Source organism: Abramis brama, assembly GCF_963993115.1.
Source record: "Abramis brama genome assembly, chromosome: 2".
Classification (NCBI taxonomy): domain Eukaryota; kingdom Metazoa; phylum Chordata; class Actinopteri; order Cypriniformes; family Leuciscidae; genus Abramis; species Abramis brama.
This window is the reverse complement of record NC_139964.1, coordinates 19,151,673-19,172,214: the sequence shown is the minus strand read 5'-3', so window position 1 is coordinate 19,172,214 and position 20,542 is coordinate 19,151,673. Positions and strand designations below refer to the sequence as shown.

The 20,542-nt window shown below is 42.4% G+C and overlaps 1 protein-coding gene across 2 annotated transcripts; it reads right to left on the bottom strand.

The window, feature by feature from the left end:
• Positions 1-7,458: 7,458 nt before the first annotated feature.
• On the bottom strand, positions 7,459-20,233 carry LOC311077839 (uncharacterized protein). 2 transcript variants are annotated; one of them, XM_084106481.1, is made up of 2 exons: positions 19,732-20,233; positions 7,459-9,499 (listed from the first exon to the last, which is right to left on the bottom strand). In XM_084106481.1, exon 2 carries the CDS (start codon positions 9,467-9,469, stop codon positions 8,561-8,563), a length of 909 nt encoding a protein of 302 aa, XP_083962607.1. In that variant the 5' UTR covers positions 9,470-9,499; positions 19,732-20,233; the 3' UTR covers positions 7,459-8,560. The 2 variants fall into 2 exon arrangements, with proteins under 2 accessions (XP_083962607.1, XP_083962606.1); XM_084106480.1 differs by lacking the exon at positions 7,459-9,499 and adding an exon at positions 16,752-19,433.
• Positions 20,234-20,542: the final 309 nt, after the last annotated feature.

Sequence of the window (20,542 nt, the reverse complement as noted above, 5' to 3'; positions counted from 1 at the left end):
TGCATATACACTTGTGAATAACTTATATAAACTTGACGCACGCATACACCTATAAATAGCCTACTCGCACATACATATAAACTACTCGGTTACTGACGTAACCTCGGTTCCCTGAGATGAGAGAACGAGTATTGCGTAAGCTAGCTTACGCTATGGGAAAAACTCCTTTTTCTCGAGAATACTGAAGCTAAAAATCTTTAAAACGCAGTGCAGCTGCACAGCATACACAGATGAGCTGCGAGCACAGTCATAGGCTGTGCTGCGGCAACTGCACGAACCTATGGCGAGGCGGCTCAGACGCGTGAACCAATGACGAACGTCTAGTCCCAGCACGTCAGAGCTCGACAGAATGGGCGTGGCCAGATGCTATTATGCGCCCATCCCGAGCCGAGTCAGGTTAAATACTTCTGAAGCAAAGTCCAGATAAGCACAAAGCACGGCGGGTTACGCAATACTCGTTCCCTCATCTCAGGGAACCGAGGTTACGTCAGTAACCGAGTAGTTCCCTTTCGAGAGGTCTCTCATATTGCGTAAGCTAGCTTACGCTGTGGGAACCCCATTCAAAATGCTGTGCGTGCTAACTTCGCTCATGTAATGGCCCAAAGCAAAGCCTGAGGCTTTGGTCGCGGGGGATTCAGTCTCCTCGCCCCTTTAAGGAAACGCACAATGAGTTCGTTCTTTCCCAGTGAATGACCGGCTACAAGAGCGTGATAAACTGTTATGGCCGCCACATATACTTTGAGCGTAGAGGGGGTGCGACCCGCGTCCAGTAGCTCTTGTAAAAAATTTAGTACACTTGGTATCTCGCATAAACATGGGTCCAGGTTCCGTGCTGCACACCAGCTGGAGAACACCGCCCATTTCTGAGCATAGAGGCGCCTGGTTGAAGGCGCTCTAGCTTCATTGATGATTTTTATAACCTTATCTGGCAGACATCCGGATACCCGTTGAGGGGCCATACGTGAAGGGCCCATAAGTCGGGATGGGGATGCCAAATTTTCCCGTTCGCCTGAGTGAGGAGGTCTCTCCTCAGTGGAATCGGCCAGGGAGCTGTTTCCAGCAGTTGAGCCAACTCGGAGAACCATAATTGGGTCTTCCAGAGAGGGGCTATCAGTAGCACTGCACACTTGCTTTCCCTGATCCTCTCGATGACCTGTGGCAGCATCCTGATCGGGGGAAAAGCATATAGTGGACGGCTCGGCCATTCGTGAGTAGGGTTGGGAACCGAAAACCGGCTCTTATCCAGAACCGGTAGTGTTTTTCGAAAAATACCGGAACCGTGCGAAATTCCTAAGTTTCGGTTCCAAAAACGGTTCTGGGCCGATTTGTGGGCGAAGTGCTGGGAGCTTATCCTTTAATAGCTACGTCTCACACTCACTTCATGAATATTAAAATAGTAATGAAAGCACTCGCGCTACTATATACGTTTTGAGAGAGAGAGAGAGAGAGAGAGAGAGAGAGAGAGAGAGAGAGAGAGAGAGAGAGAGAGACGAACTCGATTCAAACACCCACGCGATCTTCACACTGGATTCTGGAACATTCAAATCTGTTTGCGCTGTCGCTGAGCAGTTGTCAATATGAATAGAGCTGAAACAACTAATCGATTTAATCGATTAAAATCGATTATTAAAATAGTTGTCAACTAATTTAGTCATCGATTAGTTGCTAAATAACTTTTATTTACCGTAAGCGGCTCATTTCGTGCATATTTTAAATCTGCGGTGACCAAAGTGTGGCAGTAATGAGCCACCGGAGGTTTTACTCAGCCAGTACAGAAGGAGAAGTAGCGAATAGCCAATAACTGGCCTCGTTTTATGTCACGTGCTTCCCGCTCAGCGTCTCTGCAGCATTCAGCCAGATGGCGGAGGCAAGCGGCAGTGGAGTAACTGTACGTTCACACCGCTGCCGACTTGAGCTTCCAAAGTTATCGGAAGTCATTCATTTTCAATGGAAGCTGGCTTCTCTCAGAAAAAATAATTAATTGCACAGTCTAACCATCACAGAGTGAAAGTGTATCATTTCCATGTGCTTTTAAGTCCTTCCAGTTTAACAGGGCGCGCTTGACAGAGCATATGAACGAGCAGAGAGAGAGAGAGAGAGCCCCGGCCGCGCGCGCGCACTCATCCCGAGCGCTGTCTTGCTCTCTCTCCCTCGCGCATATTAATCAAAATCAATTGATACGCAGATTCTGCAGTACAATGTTGTTTGCAAATGTTTAGTCGTAAAAGCTGATAACATTGCTGTTTAAAGCTTTACAAACATGTTCTGTGATCAGTTTGTCGTTTACCAGTTCATAATTAAGTCTTGCAGCCTAATTATGACTGAATGAGAGAGGGTAAATGTATTTGAAATGCACTTTTTTTTTCTAAGTATTCACTACTCTTTTTCACACAGCAGGTTTTTTGTGTGTCCATTTTTTTTCTGGACAACCTTCTGATGGATTTTACTTTTACTTTAAAATGTGATTTCCATTCAGGTTTCATGCCATTGGCACTTTATTCGAAGGATTGTTTACAATTTCACAGCATAAGCTATAAAGCTGTTTCCCAGGTATAAGCTGTGTGTTTACAGGAAAAAAATTATAAAATGCAATTTACTGCAATTTTATTCTGTTTTATTCTTATTCTTCGTGAAAATATGTTCTGAAAGATTCCTTCATAAGCTTTGTTCGGGATGTTAAACTACTTTAGTAGCCCTAAGGACAGCCATGGTGAAAACATTATTTGAAATCTCCTTGTGAAATTTGCTAGAGTACGTATGGGTCAGTGTTTTGATTGCAGAAGAGTTCGACAAAGGATTACTAACACATAATAAAACAACTCCAGGTATGTTTTTGATGAGGATATGACGATGCAAAATGGTTAAAATCTCTAAAAAGTCTGTTGAATGATAAAGACCCTTTGTTAATAATTTATTTGGGAAAAAAATGGGCAAAACTAAAGTATAAGTACATAAACCGATTAATCGATTAATCGTAAAAATAATCGACCGATTAATCGATTATCAAAATAATCGTTAGTTGCAGCCCTAAATATGAAACAGCTTTACTCTCACAATCTTTTTCAGCAACACAGTATCGGTATTTCGGTGTTACAAATATTCAAATGATCACAGAAGTACTGAAATAAAAGTTTAAAGTTCGAGAATAAACACGGATGTCTACGATAGCAACCAAAACAGAGTAGATCACCTTTTGAAAGTCGCTTCAAATGACGAAAATTTGCTTCAGAATTTACTAAATGTATATAATGAGCGTGTACATCATGAATGCCTTTTTTCAAACCATGTTTTTGTCTTATCCTGAATCACTACGGTAAGCCTGTAATAAGTGTTTATACTCGGACTACTTAACAGAGAAGTAGCTCCGGCTACAGTGTTCTTCCGCAAGATGCGTGCCGTTCTATTTATTTAACTGCTAGGGCTCTGATTCATCCAGTAATGAAGATAAGTCTTTATGAATCAATCATTCAAATCGAAATATTAGGTTTCACCTGTTCTGAGAGGGTATTCTCCACTGCTGGAGATACAATAAGCTAGGAGAGGTCCCAAATTATCCTAGAGAATGCAGAATTTTTTTTTTTGCAAAAATTGCTAAATAATATGTTGAATTTGTTGGCATTACCAGTCTGTTAAACTCATTTGACAAGTATAAGAAATAAACACAAAAAGGATTGTGCATTTTTCCCTTACTACTATTTTTTATTAGTTGTTTTAAAGGAGAACTCCGGCCAATTTTAACATTGAGCTAATTTTTTTGTACATTTGGAGTGCTGTCAATACAGAGAACAACGACAAAAATCGGTGTTGCCTACATCGTGCATCCTCTTTTTAAAATTTGAACCCTATTGACTTCAATAGGACAAGTCTTAAACCTGCTTTTACCCTCTTAACATCCTTGATGTGTCATTACAAGTGCACAGCCAATGTGAGTGATTCCTTCAGCGTGAACACGAGTGAATTTGACTGCAGTAGATGTGAAAGATATGAATAAAAATTATGTTTATTCAGCCAGCACTCATACTGTATTTATTTCCTGTTTTCGGTAGAAGTCCATAGTAATCGATTGTCGTGTTCACGCGCATAGGTTTAGTACCTATGACCAAGCGCGTGAACTCGACAATTGTATGCAAATTGCGAAAGGGGTTTTGTCCTGACAGATTGTTGTGTTTCATTACTCTATTTAGTGACCATCTCAGATCTGTGTAACCCATCTCATGGTCCATCACGAGTCTGAAGAGCTGATCTGTTTCTTTACACTGTAAAAATGAATACTCTATATTTACTCAATAAAATTGTGGCAACAGATTACAAGCAATATTATTAATTAAATTGAACAAATTAGAATTGAGTAATAATTAATCAAATTAATTCATTAAAAGTTAACCATTTAAAATGAGTAAAATTTACTTTTTTTTAAACAAAAATATTGAAATAACAGACAGACGTCAAAGATGAATTAAGAACTCTTTATTTTTTATTGGCAACATTGAAGACACCTGATGTTAACAAGCAGAATCACCGAAGGAGAAAACCGTAAATTGTAAGTCACCATTATGGTGATCAGTGTTTGTTTTAGTTGGGCTCTTGACCTTAAATCAATAACTTTAGATTGTGTTTGGCTGCTGTACCTAAGTTATAACAACCAAATGAACAATGATAAAAGGTGATCTGATGGTGTTGGTTGTGTTTTAACAATCATTATTACACAATCATTTGACCTGAATCTCTGGACTCATATAGTTAAAAATATTATCCTATACAGGGACAGAGCTGCTATAATTAATTATCTAATATATCTAAAATACAATTTTTTTTATCTAATTTAGTTTCTAAACACACAGACATCAAGAATCAGCCTGTGAATCTCAACAATGGTGACATTTATAAAGCAACCGCTGATCACCATAATGGCAACTTGAAAAAAGAGATTTTCTCCTTTGGCGATTCTGCTTGTTAACATCAGGTGTCTTCAATAATGCTCAATCATCACTCAATCAATCACTAATTTATCTCATTAATTTAACACTCTTGAGTCTGGAGCCAAATAAACTCCCAGGAGAGTTCATTTAACACTGGAGTTTTTGCTGTGTGAGTTCATGGGTGGAATAAATATATGGCAGGACTTTTACTTTCTGACCCCTGGACTTTCCACCTCTGACACACACACACACGCACGCACGCACGCACGCACACACACACACACACACACACACACACACACACTGTATGACACAGCGTCCTCTACTGGTCACGGGTAAACAAGGCTTCTCCAGTGTTCAGATTTCATTCTTAGTGTCAAAATAAACTGTCTGTATGCATATACCAATATGGTAGTTTACCAACTTAATCTAAAATATTAAAGGGATAGTTCACTTTAAAATGAAAATTATGTCATCCTTTACTCACCCTCAAGTTGTTTCAAACCTGTATGAATTTCTTTCTTCTGCTGAACACAAAGGAAGATATTTTGAAGAATGTCAGTAACCAGACAGTTATCTGGAACCATGACTTCCATAGTTGAAAAAAAAAAAATACTATGGAAGTCAATGGTTCCAGTTAACTGTTTGGTTACTGACATTCTTCAAAATATCTTCCTTTGTGTTCAGCAGAAGAAAGAAATTCATACAGGTTTGAAACAACTTGAGGGTGAGTAAAGGATGACATAATTTTCATTTTAAAGTGAACTATCCCTTTAAGTTTAAACATTAAGTAAATATGTGATAAATGTTTGTTATATGCTTAGTTCAAGTAAAACACTAAGATAAATCTAGGACCAAATCGTGAAACATAATTACTAAAAGTAATTTGTGCAACTTTTCACTAAAGGATCCGTGTCGATTGTTGAATTATTACAAACAGAGATGAACAGAACAGAAATAAAATGAAAAATCGTCTTTCACATTGCAAAAAACGTTGGATCCCCATCAGTCAGTCATTTCTTGTTTTCTTGTCCTCTGATGCTGCACTCAAAAATGTCATTAAATTTCATTTGCAGAAGCTCAAACGTGCGGCGTAAATCGTTAACGCTAAATACAGAGTTTAGACATAACAGTCACATATACATTGGGAAAAAAAATATATCGTGAACAGTCTTTCTCACAACTCGACCAGAACAATGATGGTATGAATTTGTACATTTTAACATGTAAAAGATGATATTAAATGAATACACATTTAAGCGATGCTTCTTCTCCATTGCTTTATTGTGAATGAAGCGTATCGCGAGAACTCCCTCTTCTAATGTAGGCTACACAATGACGTGCACATGCACGTATAACCAATCACACACATCCATCTCCAGCAACAATAATATAAAGTATTCATTTGAAGCAATAACGCTTAATTATTATAGAACCCAAAATATTTGTAACAAGCATGCTGTATTTTTCATGAAAACAATAATGATAATAATCATCATATAAATCGAATATAAATCTGTAAATAATAGCCTTCCTTAAAGCAGAAACACATGAAAATCACATAAGTACATAGGGAAATCATGACTGTGTAACAGATGTGGAGTGACACACTCAACACGTGGATTCTTTCAACTCTGATTTATCCTTTTAGATAGAAAAATTTGTACAAATCACGTTGGCTGAAGAGAAACTACCGCAGACATTCATAAAAGACCACAGCAACGAAGCCAAACTGGACATATGCAAACACATGGTAACAGTACAACGTGAAAACTATAACAATATACCTGTAATTAATAACAGTGTACTAATACAGGACAATACATTAGACGATAACTGGAAAACATAAATTGCTAAATACTAGTTAACACTTAGAATAACCATGAAATCAACATGCTTTTTAGACAGAAAAATAAGTAGAAATCATGTTGGCTGAAGAGAAACTACTGCAGACATTTATAAAAGACTAAAAAAATAGAAATTACATATTCACTCAACTCAACTCTTAATACAAATAATTGTCAGTTTGTTAAGACATAGACACAATGGCCACAATAACTAGATCCCGCTCGTGTGACGCACGTGTAGCCTACACTCAATACATTATCAAAAACTGTGTTAAGGTGTTAAAGTTTGCATTATCTATTTGTTCAAATACATGTATGAAAGAAATTGCGTTGAAAAGATTCACTTAAATCATTATAATCACAATGAATCTGTTAATGAGCTGAAACGGCAGAAACCGAACTGCAGCGACACTCGAATCTACAGCAAGATAATAGGCCTATGTCACGAAAAAACTGAATACCGGAAGTACGTCTTTTAGCAGGGATACGGCTCTTCCAGTTAGCTTTTTACAATGGCGGAGTCCGATAGATACCGCTGGACCAAATCTCTCCGCAACCTGCCTGAAGTCACATATGACGATGTGGTTCGGATGGTAAATGAAAACTCTCAAGTGGAAACGTCAAAACTGAGGTCTACGTCCTGATGCAGAGCAACCCGGTACACTACAACAACAGCTGCGGGTGTAGCCTGCCATTGTTGTTATAGCTCTAGCCGTTCGCCAGTAAGGTAAATGTTTCTATGGTAACAGCGAGTTGGACCAATCAGCAAACGTTGCTGCTACGCTTAGGATTGTGGGTAGTGTAGTTTTTTATTTTCATAAGATCGCGGATAAAACATGTTTTTCTTAAAACAAGGTTGATTTCATATGAACTTATAGCTTCTACAGGTGCAAAAACCTTCGTTTCACAACCTCATAGCTCGTGGTCAGCCTACCTCGGATGGTTTAGACATTATGGCTGATAATCTAAATCCTTATCGAGAAATACTGTTGACCGGAAGTTCTGAATCCCTACTCCGCGTTCCGGAAGCAGGAAGTGTGACATAGTAGCCTAGAAATCTAGACACACCCTAGCGGCAGCAAAATGTATTTTGCAGCCAGGGTAGTCTAGCAACTCTCTGTTGACTTTTGAGCTGCAAAAACCTAAATTAGATCAGGCCAATCACGTCGTGTATAGAGTAGGCGGGGCGGGCTTAACATAATGACGACAGAGTTGTGATGGTTCCCTGCTACTTGAAAACAAAGAAGAGCTGCTGCAGGAGAACAGTCTTTCGAATCGGCTTTGGCCGCGACTCTGGAGGACTTGGAGTTAAGTTTTTCTTTGAGAAAAGAGCAAAGAACGGCACTTAAGTCATTCTTTAAAAAAGGAAGATGTGTTCGTAGTTTTGCCGGCCAGATGTTTGAAAGTTGAATCTATCAACTAACGTTAGCTCCACTGTTGGGAAAACGCTCTGGTTGGTTTAAGCGCTGTCCTATTGCGTGCAGAGGGAATTTGAAAGACAGCCGTTTATCCCGCCCCTCGGATTGAGCCGTGTCTATGGAGAGTTGCCAGACCTAACATCTTGATGTAGGTCTGGCTTGCCAGGCTAGTGACATAGGCCTATAGGGACAAAATACAATGTCTGCAGTACCATGAATAGCCACAGGAGGGGAGCCCTCGAACACCAATGATTATAACAAAATTCCTTGTTTTATGGAATTCACACATCAAATTTTTTTAATTAAATGCTCTTTTGTTTAACACTGGAAAAAATATCTAAGGAATAAGAAACTGTGTTAATCATTATAATGAGATTTATTTAGCATACCACAGATATACTCCAGCACTAATTGCTGTTGCTGCTGCCAGAGCTGCTCCTCTTGCTGCTCCCATTATTGTTGATTTCCCAACAGTCAATGCAGCGGCTCCCACTGTAGCTGCTAATCCTGCTCCTGCTTTTGCCCCTGCCACTGCTTCTGTTGCTCCCACTGCTGCTCCGACTGTTGCTCCTGCTACTGTTCCTATTACTATTGCTGTTCCTACTGTTGCTCCTACTGCTGCTGCTCCTACTGCTGCTGCTAATAATGATACTGCAGCATCATGTTGTTTGAGTAGAAGAGTCTTCTTATCCTGCTCAGTGTATCTGCTGTCTCCATTCTTCTCTCGCAGACTCTTTATCTTTTCCAGAAGCTCAGTGACCTGAGATCGATCTTCATCTTTGTTGTTAAAAACATGAAAACCTCCTGAACACTGATCAACTACTGACCGCAGTGTTTCACATTTATTCAGATATTTCTCTATTGGCTCATGTAACTGATCTCCGTGAGTAAAGAGCACTATTGTGTGATTTAAGAGCTTTGATCCAAAAAAAAGCTGGCTCAGTTGCATAACATTCCTTCTCTCTGTGAAAGTCTCACCCAGTCTGATCACCAGCAGAAACACATCAACACTATGAAGAGTAAGCATCTTCTCTTGAGATTCAGCATCTTTAATATTCACTGATGTATCAGAGAGTCCTACAGTGTCGATCACTGTGATTGTTTGTCCATCCAGCTCTGTTTGTGCTGATTCACAGGTTCTGGTCACAGACTCAGGAGACAAATCTTCTTTAAATGTTTCTCTAACACCTATGATGGTGTTTCCTGAAGCACTCTTTCCTGATCCAGTCGAGCCCAACAGCATAATATTCACAATAGAAGGTTCTTCCATGATGTTCCTCTGCATCTTTCTGTGAGTATATTTTTTTCTCTCTCTCTATTATTATGAGAAAACACATTTTGTTAATTAAATGACAAAAACCTGCTGCTTCATTGCACAGTTTCTATAAGTTTCTATACATTTATTTGCGAAAAAAAGAAACAGAAAAAACTGAGACAGCCTAAATCCAGACCCGGATAACATACATATCCGGGCCTCATCTGGGCAATGGAAATGGAAATTCCTCCTTTGATAAATGGATTCTGTAAAAACAGTGTGTCCATCTGAGAGGTTGACGGTTCTTTAGGGAATGATGAAAAACTCTTTTGAACAAAGCTGCGAGCTTGTAAATATTTAAAAAAAAAATGTCAGCTAGGTAGATCAAATATCTGCTGTGACTGCTGAAATGTTGGAAAGTGATTTCAGATAAATTTAACCAAAGGTGTCTCTCTGATGCCACATTCACTGCCATTGACCGCCCAATAGCACGAGCAGTCTCTTCAGTGGCTCGGAGAGACAAAACGGTGGCCCGACGCAGTTCTCGAACCACGTCAGGCCCCGCCCCCTCACTAGTCTCCAGGTCCCTTAGAAGGTCATCCTGGTATACCTGTAATTTAGCCATAGTATGAAGGCATGCTCATACCTCATAACGAGCGTCTGACCTGCTGCTGTATATGCTTTACCCACTAGCATAGATTATGTTTTAGTGGCTTAATGGGCAGCATTGAGGACTTCAGGGATTGCCGAGGCTGGGGACCGATAACTGGCAAGCGCCTGTTCTACTTTGGGCATCACCCCATAATCATGTTCTTTTAGCCCCCTTATATCAGAGTAGACGTGGACCTAGGGGCTAAATACTCTTGCAGAATAAGGTTTTGTGGAGGTTGGGAAAGAATGGAAGTCCCCTCGGTGGAGGTACTGTGCTTGAGGTTAATAAGGGCTCATCTAATAAACTTTTGGGACGAGCGCCTTGTTTCTCGGCTGGCCATTCGGTGTTCAACTTGGACACAGTGCGAGACAACACCTCCACCAGCTCCTTATACGCTGGGGAAAGAGCTGGCAATTCATCTTCCACCATTTCGACGCTCAGCACATTCGGTTCCTCAGAACAAGACAGCTGAAGCATCGGTCTCTCCTCCGGGGTGGAAGGAACAGCAGGGCGGGCTTCCAACTCCGGAGAGAGAGCACTGGATCCCACGGGTAGAGACTGACAAAAGGGCGGGACCTGTCTCAAACCCCGCCCTGAGATCCATTTGCGATCCCCACGTTAAAGGGATACTCCTCTTTAAAATGAAAATTCTGTCATCATATACTCAACCTCATGTTGTTTCAAACCTGTATGAATTTCTTTCTTCTGCTGATCAGAAAGGAAGATATTTAGAAGAATATCAGTAACCAGACAGTTTCTGGTCTCATTGACTTCCATAGTATATTTTTTTCCTACTATGGAAGTCAATGAGACCAGAAACTGTCTGGTTACTGATATTCTTCTAAATATCTTCCTTTCTGTTCAGCAGAAGAAAGAAATTCATACAGGTTTGAAACAACATGAGGGTGAGTATATGATGACAGAATTTTCATTTTAAAATGGAGTATCCCTTTAAGAGCTTCGGGCAGCAGCGGGGCCCGAACCACAGGGAACGTTCACCTGAACACCCTCCTCTAAGAGTGACAGGCGAGAATGGAGCATGCGAAGCGGCAGCCTCTCACAATGCTTACGGTCAGCTCCCTCAAAGACTGACAGAGCATGCTCCACTCCCAAACACATCACACAAAGTTTGTGTGTATCCCCACCCGTGATATAACAAGGGCAGGGAGAAGCACACAACTTGAATCATTGTTTGTACGGCATAGGGGTTGCACGACTACTGATTTCTGCTAGTCGATTTCTTATCAAAACAATACTCGAGTTACTCGACTATTCGTGGTTCATGCTACTGTAAATGAAAAGACTAATGCAACAATTGCATAAGTAAACTCTCAAAACATTATAATTATGACATTTCATTTTTAAATTTTCATGTAACAGTCAAAAGCCAAATAAATAGCCGTTCTTGACTTTCATTTCAGACATCTGATTCTAGGGGCCGTTCACATATCGCGTCTTTTTCACGCTTAAGGTCATCTCGTTATTTCAAATGTAGGCGCGGTGAGCGCGCTCGTCATGGAAGCAACATGGTGCGCTAGTTTTTCCAGGCGGGTTTTTCCTTCTCATCTCCAGAAATATATCTAGCAGTAAAGCTAATGCAAGGGCTAGAAATCAATTAATCCTTTGCTGATACTTCTTTGTCGTCATCATGGAGAGCGCAGTTCATAGTTGCATAGCAATGACAGACGCCATGGGAGCGCAAGTGCTTGTAGGAGACAGCGGCACGGCCACGCTTTCCACACGTTTTTAGACGCAATATGTGAACGGCCTCTTGCAGAGTTGGCCAGTTACAATATTTTTGTCATCCTTGATGAAATACTTCCACACCTTCTGACGTGTGGTGTCTGTTGGTGACGTTCGCCATTTTTAATTCACTTATGGTTAATCGGCGCTCGAGTAGTCGATTGTTTCCGACAGCGTCGACTAGTGGTTGAAGTAGTCGATCTATCGACTACTCGACTAGTCTATGCAAGCCCTAGTACGGCGGTCAAACCAGATGTGCTTTTATCCTTTCCTGGTCGTGACGTCACTCGCCCGTGACATTCACTCTCGACATTGGACTAGTTGACACCTGCGAGTACCCACTTTGGTACCGAAATTTTAAAATTGTTACTCTTTGAATGCGGTTGAGCAGAATCTTAAACACCTCTGATTGGCTATTGTGTTCACGCGCTCATCATATATGTCTGTGACTGGCTACAATGCTCAACACACGGGAGCGTTTGAGCGCACACAGAAGTGTCTGAAAGTGTTTGAAACTTTTTGACAACTCTAATTTAGTTAATATAATTTAATTGTTCAATTAAATTATTTATGACATTATTTTTGGAAGCATCCTCATTTACAGCAGAAGTGCCTACAACTTTTCACAGTAGGCTATACTTTTTTATTTACAACAAAATAAGCTAGTTTCCTGCACAAAATATAATGGTATTGTAATACTTATATAGTATAATAGCCTATGTAATGATAAAGTTTACAGTGACTTCACAAAATAATAATAATACAAAACGTTAAAAAAGCAAGAAACACACCTGATGCACTTTCTTTGTTCTTCATAAGAAGTTTAAAAACCTTGCTGTATTTTTGTGTAGTTAATCACCTGACGTCTTGAACACGACATCCCAGGTGGACTTGAGCACCATATAGAAGACTAACCAAAAAGTTCGTTTTTTTAGTAAGTAGTAGCATTTTTACTATTTATAAATTTGCCTATTATTGCCTATTTTTAATAACGTCCAATGCTTGTTTGGCTAAATTGTGTGTTATGGCTGTGGAGTAACATGTCCAGGCCTATAATCACTAATCAACAACATAAAACTTGTCAACATAATAAACAAAACTGAACAAATCACCTAGCATCATATAGCCTACAGATTATGACCAATATGAACATTATGAATGGAGACTCAATTCTCACCTGTGTTAAGATCAATCTCCTTTTCACTTGTCGACACACTGAAGTGAAACTGCAAGGGTTTTACTATGGGTTTCACTGACAGTGATTGGTTATATTACAGAAGTAGGGAAATGTCATGTAGCCGCCTTTTTGGTCGCATTTTGGTCAGCGTTGCACTATTTGGTGTGTGAAATATTTGGTTGCCCTGGTAACAAGCATGCATATATTCGTGAGTTTCCCGTTTCGAGTTAATGAGACAAAATAGGGCATTTACGGTTATGCACTTCTGCATCTGATCATTGCTTGTATTACCAGAACGCAAACATGTTGAGAGATCTGTTGATATGTGCGAGTTAAATACAAGTAAAATAAATATACCAATCATTCCATGCTAAAGAAAAACGGTCACATTTTTCTGGTGTTAGTACTTTTATTTCCATTTTTGTTAGACAAAATTTCAGTTTAGACCATTTTCATCTCTCATTTAGTTTGCATATTTTCACTTTATTTTTTAGATACAGGGAGCAGCTAAATTACATTCTGTTCAAGCAACAAACACCTCCATTTCCAAACCATAAAATACAATTCAATTTGTGGACAAAATTTTTTCGTACCCGGGTAAACACAAACTCGCTTGCAAACCCTTAAAGGGAGAGTTCACCCAAAAATGAAAATGAGCCCATGATTTACTCACCGTCAATCCATCCTAGGTGTATCTGATATTATTCTTTCAGACGAATATGATCTACGAAAAATGTCCTGGCTCTTCCAAGCTTTATAATGTTTCTGTTTTGAAGTCCATCAAAGAGCATCTATCCATCTATCAATGCATCTTTTATGATGGATAGATGCACTTTGATAGACTTAAAAACAGAAACAGAAGTTTTGAAGAGCCATTTTTTATATTACTCGGATCATACTCGTCTGAAAGAAGAATGTCATATACACCTAGGATGGATTGATGGTGAGTAAATCATGGGCTGATTTTCATTTTTGGGTGAACTATCCCTTTCACACACACACACACACACACACACACACACACACACACACACACACATACATATTTACTGGATGACACAGCGCCCTCTGCTGGTCACAGGTAAACAAGGCTTCTCCAGTGTTCAGATTTCATTCTTTAGTGTCAAATCATTAAACTGTATTTATGCATATGGTAGTTTATCTAAAATATTAAGTTTAAACGTTAAGTAAATATGTGATAAACGTTTGTTGTTACATGCTTAGTTCAAGTAAAACACTAAGATAAATCTAGAAATTTAGGACCAAACCGTGAATTAGTAATAATAAGTAATTTGTAAATCTGTAAATCTGGTTAGTTTTAAGTGAAGCTGGTAATAAGTGTACGGCCATGCATTTCACCTTTTTGTTTGGTTTATTCCAACCAAAATTTAACGACTGCCCAACGTTGGAGCTTGACGTCAAACAAACAATGGATTTATACGTCAACCCGACTTTCATTTTCAACCAAGATCCAATGTCTGACCGATGTTGTAGTCTATATCCTGTGCCTGCTGGGATGATGTTTTCTGGAGATTCATCAAATTACAAAAAGTTCCTTGATTTCCTACAAACACAGGACTGACTGTAACTTATGTCAAGGATTTTAAATTCTTACACATTTCTTCTGAAGCCTATTGTGGTAGAGGCCTCAGTTTCTGTGCCTGTGTGTTTTAGGCACACACAGACATCAAGATTCAGTCTATGCATCTCAACAATGGTGGCGAGCAGAATATTCAATTAGGAAAAGTAAATTACATAGACAATTCAGATCATAATTTATTCATACCGCAATGCATGATGGGAGCCATTAATGAGTTGTGATTGGTGGCAGGCACTGCAACATGCTTTATTATTGTCACCATTGTTGAGATTCACAGGCTGATTATTGATGTCTGTGTTTCTAAATGAATTTATTTGAAAGTCTTTTGATCAGAACAATGTTTATTAAATATTTTTGATTATATGAAATATACTGAAAATCATATGCTGTAGAATCACAGAGCTGTTGTAATTAACTAGTTAAACCAAACTCAATAAGTTTAGTTAGTTCAATTAGTTTTTCAGATCACAACATGATTATGTCAAATCATAACCAAGACCATCAGATCACATTTTTTCTTTGTTCATCTGACTGTTATAAATCAATAACAGCAGACAAGCAAAATATAAAGTAAACATATAAGGGTCAAGAGCCCAGCTAAAGCAAACATTGATCACCATAATTGTAACTTACAATTTGTGATTTTCTCCTTCAGTGATTCTGCTAGTTAACATCAGGTGTCTTCAATAATGCTCAATCATCACTAAATGAATCTCTTAATTATCTAATTAACTTCAATACTCTTGAGTGTTAATTTAACACTCATATTTTAACACTTTACACTCTTGAGTGTGGACTCAAGATGTTATCAAGTGAACATCATTTCTCAGATTACCTCGTTTAAACCGATTTCTCCACCACTGACCTGCAATCCTGAATCTCTTATTTGATGGTTCTCACGGGTTTGTGTCCAGGAAACAACGAAAACTCTCAGAAAGAGCGTGAGAGCGAGGCACACTTTACTTCCCGCTCTCATATAGTGGCCTTACTGTGCTCTGCATCTCCAATGTTATATACAAAAATGGACAATGAATGAATGTACTGCACTGCAAAAAAAATGCTTTTCTTACTTAGCCTTTTTGTCTTGTTGTTTCCATTCAAAATATCTGAAAATTCTTAAATCAAGATGCATTTATACGGCATAAGAAAAACAGTTGCCATGGTAACTGACTCTGAGTATAAGTTACCTCTCTTTCAGAAACGGGCTTGACTTACTCTGCTTTCTCGGGTTTGACATACCTCCCATTCTGAAACAGAAAACGTACTCGGTTACTAACGTAACCTCGGTTCTCTCTAGAAGAGGGAACGAGTACTGCGTAAGTAGCTTACGCTAGGGGAAAACCTCTTTTCCACGAGATATTGAAGCCAAAAAATTATCCTTATAATTTTGTATTATTGCAAAACGCGTTGCGGCAGCATGCGGCCATGGGCGAGACAGCTGCTCTGCGGCAACTGCATCAGCCTACCGAGTGAGGCCTGAGGTGAGAGCCAGCAAAAACACTGTTTTGAAAGACAAGTGTTTGAGGCTAATCGTTTGGATAGGCTCGAATGGGTCACCTTTCATGGCTTCCAACACCGTAGAAAGGTCCCACATAGGGACTGAGGGAGGTCTGGGAGGATTCAGCCTCCTAGCTCCCCTGAGGAAGCGGATGACTAAATCGTTCCTTCCTATTGACTGACCGAGCGTTGATTTAGAAAACGCTGCTATGGCCGCCACATAGACTTTGAGCGTGGAAAGGGCTTTGCCCTTATCCATCAGCTCTTGTAGGAAGGAGAGAACCTCCGTCACCCCACAGTTGAAGGGTGAAAAGCCCAGAGCTGTGCACCAGCCGGAGAATACCGACCACTTCGAGGAATAGAGCCGTCTGGTAGACGGAGCTCTAGCCTGACTGATAGTATTTAGCACTCCCTCTGGGAGGTCAGCGGGTACCCGTTTAGCACCCATAGATGAAGGGACCACAACTCCGGGTGAGGATGCCAAATCGAACCCTTGGCCTGAGAGAGGAGGTCCCTCCTCAATGGCACTGGCCATGGGGCAGTGTCTGCTAGCTGCATCAGAACTGGGAACCATGGTTGGTTCTTCCAGAGCGGCGCTACGAGCAGCACTGAGCATTTCACTTCCCTGATCCGTTCTATTACCTGAGGCGGGAGAGAGACGGGGGAAAAGCATAGAGCGGGCAGCGCGGCCACGCTTGGGCCAGCGCGCTCTTGCTCTTGGAGAAGAACACAGGGCAGTGAGCGTTTTCATAAGACGCGAACAGGTCCACTTCCGCTCTGCCGAATCTCTCCCACAACAGTTGGACTGTTTGCGGGTGTACAGACCATTCGCTTGCCGGAATGTTGTTCCTGGACAGTCTGTCTGGCCCCAAATTCTGTAGCCCAGGCACGTGCACTGCTCTCAGCGAGCGCAGGTTGCGCTGAGCCCATACCAGGAGGCGTTCCGCCAGCCTGTATAAATTTCGGGATCTGAGACCGCCTTGGCGATTTATGTAGGACACCACTGACATGTTGTCCCAACGGACTAAAACGTGGTGGCCCTTTATCTGAGGACAAAAACACGTCAGCGCGTTGTCCACTGCCAACATTTCCAGGCAGTTGATATGTTGAAGCTTTTCCCGTTCTGACCACTGGCCGAAGAACGGTCTGCCCTCGAGCAGCGCTCCCCATCCGGAGGTGGAGGCATCCGTCGACACCACTTTCACCCTCGAGGAAATCCCCAGGCTTACACCTGATTGGTACCAGTCGTTTGCTTTCCAAGGTTTCAGAGCTGAAACGCAAATCTGATCGACCTTGAGACGAAGCTGACCGGATGCCCACGCTTTGCGCGGTACCCGCGCTTTCAACCAGAACTGCAGAGGGCGCATGCGGAGCAAGCCCAGCTGAAGAACTGATGATGCTGAGGCCATGAGACCGAGCATCCTCTGAAATTTCCTGAGCAGGGCGGTCGCGCCGCAGCAGAAAAAGCTCGCTGCGCGCTGAATGTCTAGTACGCGCTGTGATGACAGCTGCGCTATCATAGACTGCGAGTCCAGAACTGTGCCCAGAAAAGATATCGTCTGACTGGGGTTCAGAGAACTCTTCGCCCAATTGACTCTGAGACCTCTCGAGGTGATCGAGTAAAATGGTCCTGTGCTCCACGAGCTCTGAGCGTGATTGAGCTAGAATTAGCCAGTCGTCCAAATAGTTCAGCACTCGCATGCCTCGGAGCTTGAGGGGTGCGAGCGCTTTTTCGGTACCAGGAAGTATCTGCTGTACAGCCCCCCTTCGCTTTGAGCTTGAGATAAAGGCTCTATAGCCCCTTTGCTCAACAGTTTTGATATTTCGGCTCGAAGTAAGTGTGCTACTTCTGAATTCACCGTGGTTTCGACTCGCGCCGTGAAGCGGCGAGGGCGCCGACAAAACTGTAGCGAATAGCCTCCTTTTATAATGTCTAGCACCCACTCCGAAACCCCGGGAAGCGCTGCCCACGCATTCGCGTGGGTGGCTAGGGGTTGGATGCGAAGCGCGCTCTGCTCGCTGGGCGACAGAAGCGCTTCGGTGTGCTGTAATATAGGCGTTATGCCTGTGACATTTGAGGCGGGGAGCGCGCTGATCACAGCGGGCAGAATGCTCGCGCTCGACCCCGCTGCGGTGTTTAACCGAGTGAGGGAGGGCTGGGCGAGTCCCGTAGGACTTGTAATGTCTGTGAGTAAGTGTGGGCGCGGGGGAGCGGGCACATTTACTGCTTTGGACGCGCTGTCTGCCTGAGCAGAGTGAACGCGCACAGGTTTCGTTTTTACAGAAACCGTGAGACATGCAGAACATAGTGTTTGTGGGCACTGGGCAGTGGGCACGTTTACTATGTTGGGTGCGCGATCGACCTGAGTCGATTTTATGAGCGCGGGCCCTGTGTGAAGGGCTGTGCTTGTGTGTAGGGATGGGCACTGGGCAGTGGGCATCTGCTCTACACTTCGGCCGTGGCCGTGGCCGGGACACCAGAAAATACACTCTTTAAAGGATTTATCTGGGTAGCCATAAAAACGGCTTTTGTGTGCAGGCAAGCGGGCAGCTGTACCGGCTTGTACACTGCAGGATACGCTGGAACAGTCACAATTCCTGGAACTGAACGAGCGGTGCGTTTCGGTGAGAGTTCGGCCGCGGCGGGACTCGAACACCGACGCTTTCCTAGGCGTGCTAGGATGGCTTCGGGGCTTCCGACTTCACCTCAATCCTTGGCCGTGGCCCATGCGGAGCGGGACGGCGGCTAGTCGAGCGAGAACAAGGCCTCGAGCTGCGGTCCTGTCGGCGCTGCGATGAAGCGGCAGAGGGCGGAGGCTGTGGCTGAGAGCTCCGAGCAGGCGGCTTTGCACGACCCGCTGTAGAACTGGAGCGCTTCGGTAGGAAGTGCTTAAAAGCTTGCGACGCTTTCTGCACCTCGGCGAATCTCTCTACGAACTCGTTGACAGAGGATCCGAAGAGGCCAGCAGAAGACAGCGGGGCGTCGAGGAACGCGGTGCGCTCAGACTCATACATTTCCGTGAGCGTCAGCCATAGATGTCTCTCAGCAACGGTGACAGAAGCCATGCATCGTCCAATGGCCTGTGCAGCAGACTTAGTAGCGCGGAGAGCGAGGTCCGAAGTGCTTCTCAAGTCCGCTAAGCAGATTGCTTCTGGTCCCATCTCGTCCAGTTTACGGAGGAGATCGGCCCAGCGCTGACGCAGCCTGCCCAGCGGCGGAGAAAGTACGCCCGAGCAGAGTTGACGTCATGCGGCAGGCTTTAGACGGCAGCACCGGTTTCGTCCGCCGTCCAGCAGAGGGCGGGCAAAGGTGGGCTGCTATCGCCTGTTCGACCGGCGGAAGTGAATGTTAGCCTCTGAGTTTATAGAAATATTCTCGCAGTAACTAAGGAGCCTATCCCCTAGTCGTACCCTTAAGGAGTTAGACGAACAGTCTATACAAGCTAATATTCTACTATGAAAATAATAGATATATCACAAGTATTATAAGTCTGTCTTTTGAGGTACTCCTTGAACCTTTTTTGCAATATAACAACACTCTGTTACATGCTGCCTCTTTGGCTAGGCTATATGATCAAATCAACACACATGGTAATAATACTTTCAACAGAAAGAATGCTCACCCCACGTGTGCGTCTTCTTCACAAAAGATTTCCTGTTCCAGGCAGAAGAAGACGGTACTCAAGAAATCCAAGATTCAGTCAGATGATTATAAAAAATGTTTAACAAACTTTATTAAAATAATCAAATGGTAAGAATACTTATTACAGATTGTCAATGAGTACTAACTAACAGATGTAAAAAATAGCTAAAGATAGCATGCTTCTTGCACCTAGTAAAGCTGGCGTACTAGGTTGTTGGTTGCAAGGAAGAGCAATAAATCTTCCTTTGTTTGCGTCTTATATAGCCTTGAGTTCCGTGGAACCCAGGTTCTGCCTTTGAAATAGTTTTCCACACACTTATTTGCAGCAAGGCTCTAAAAAGCAATTCTAACGGCATAGCATCTAACAGTCGCTGATACTGATCTTCCGCACCAGCTCGAGCATTTCAGCTTCCGTCATCTCATGCAGGGTAAGCGGCTTCCTGTTCTGCTGCGTTGCCCCAGAAACAATGTTTGCAAAGGAAATGTCATCTTCACACACTCTGTGTACAGAATTCTTCACAGTTCCTAGCACCATCAAGAGTAGAGAATGCTGGAGACACAGACGAACGCATTCGTGCTGAGAGGGAAGCGCTCCAAGCTTTGGCAACTTCTTTGTGAAGCTCAGGAAGAAAGGGTGCCGGTTTGGACTCAGGCGAAGCGCGCTCCCCAGGGAGGAAGCAACCATCCAGCCGGGTGTGAGAAGGAGGCTCAGGTGCAGACCACTCGAGGCCGAGGCTCGCCGCGGCCAACGCGAGTACACGCATCAGTTCCCTCTCGATGTTAGCTCTCTT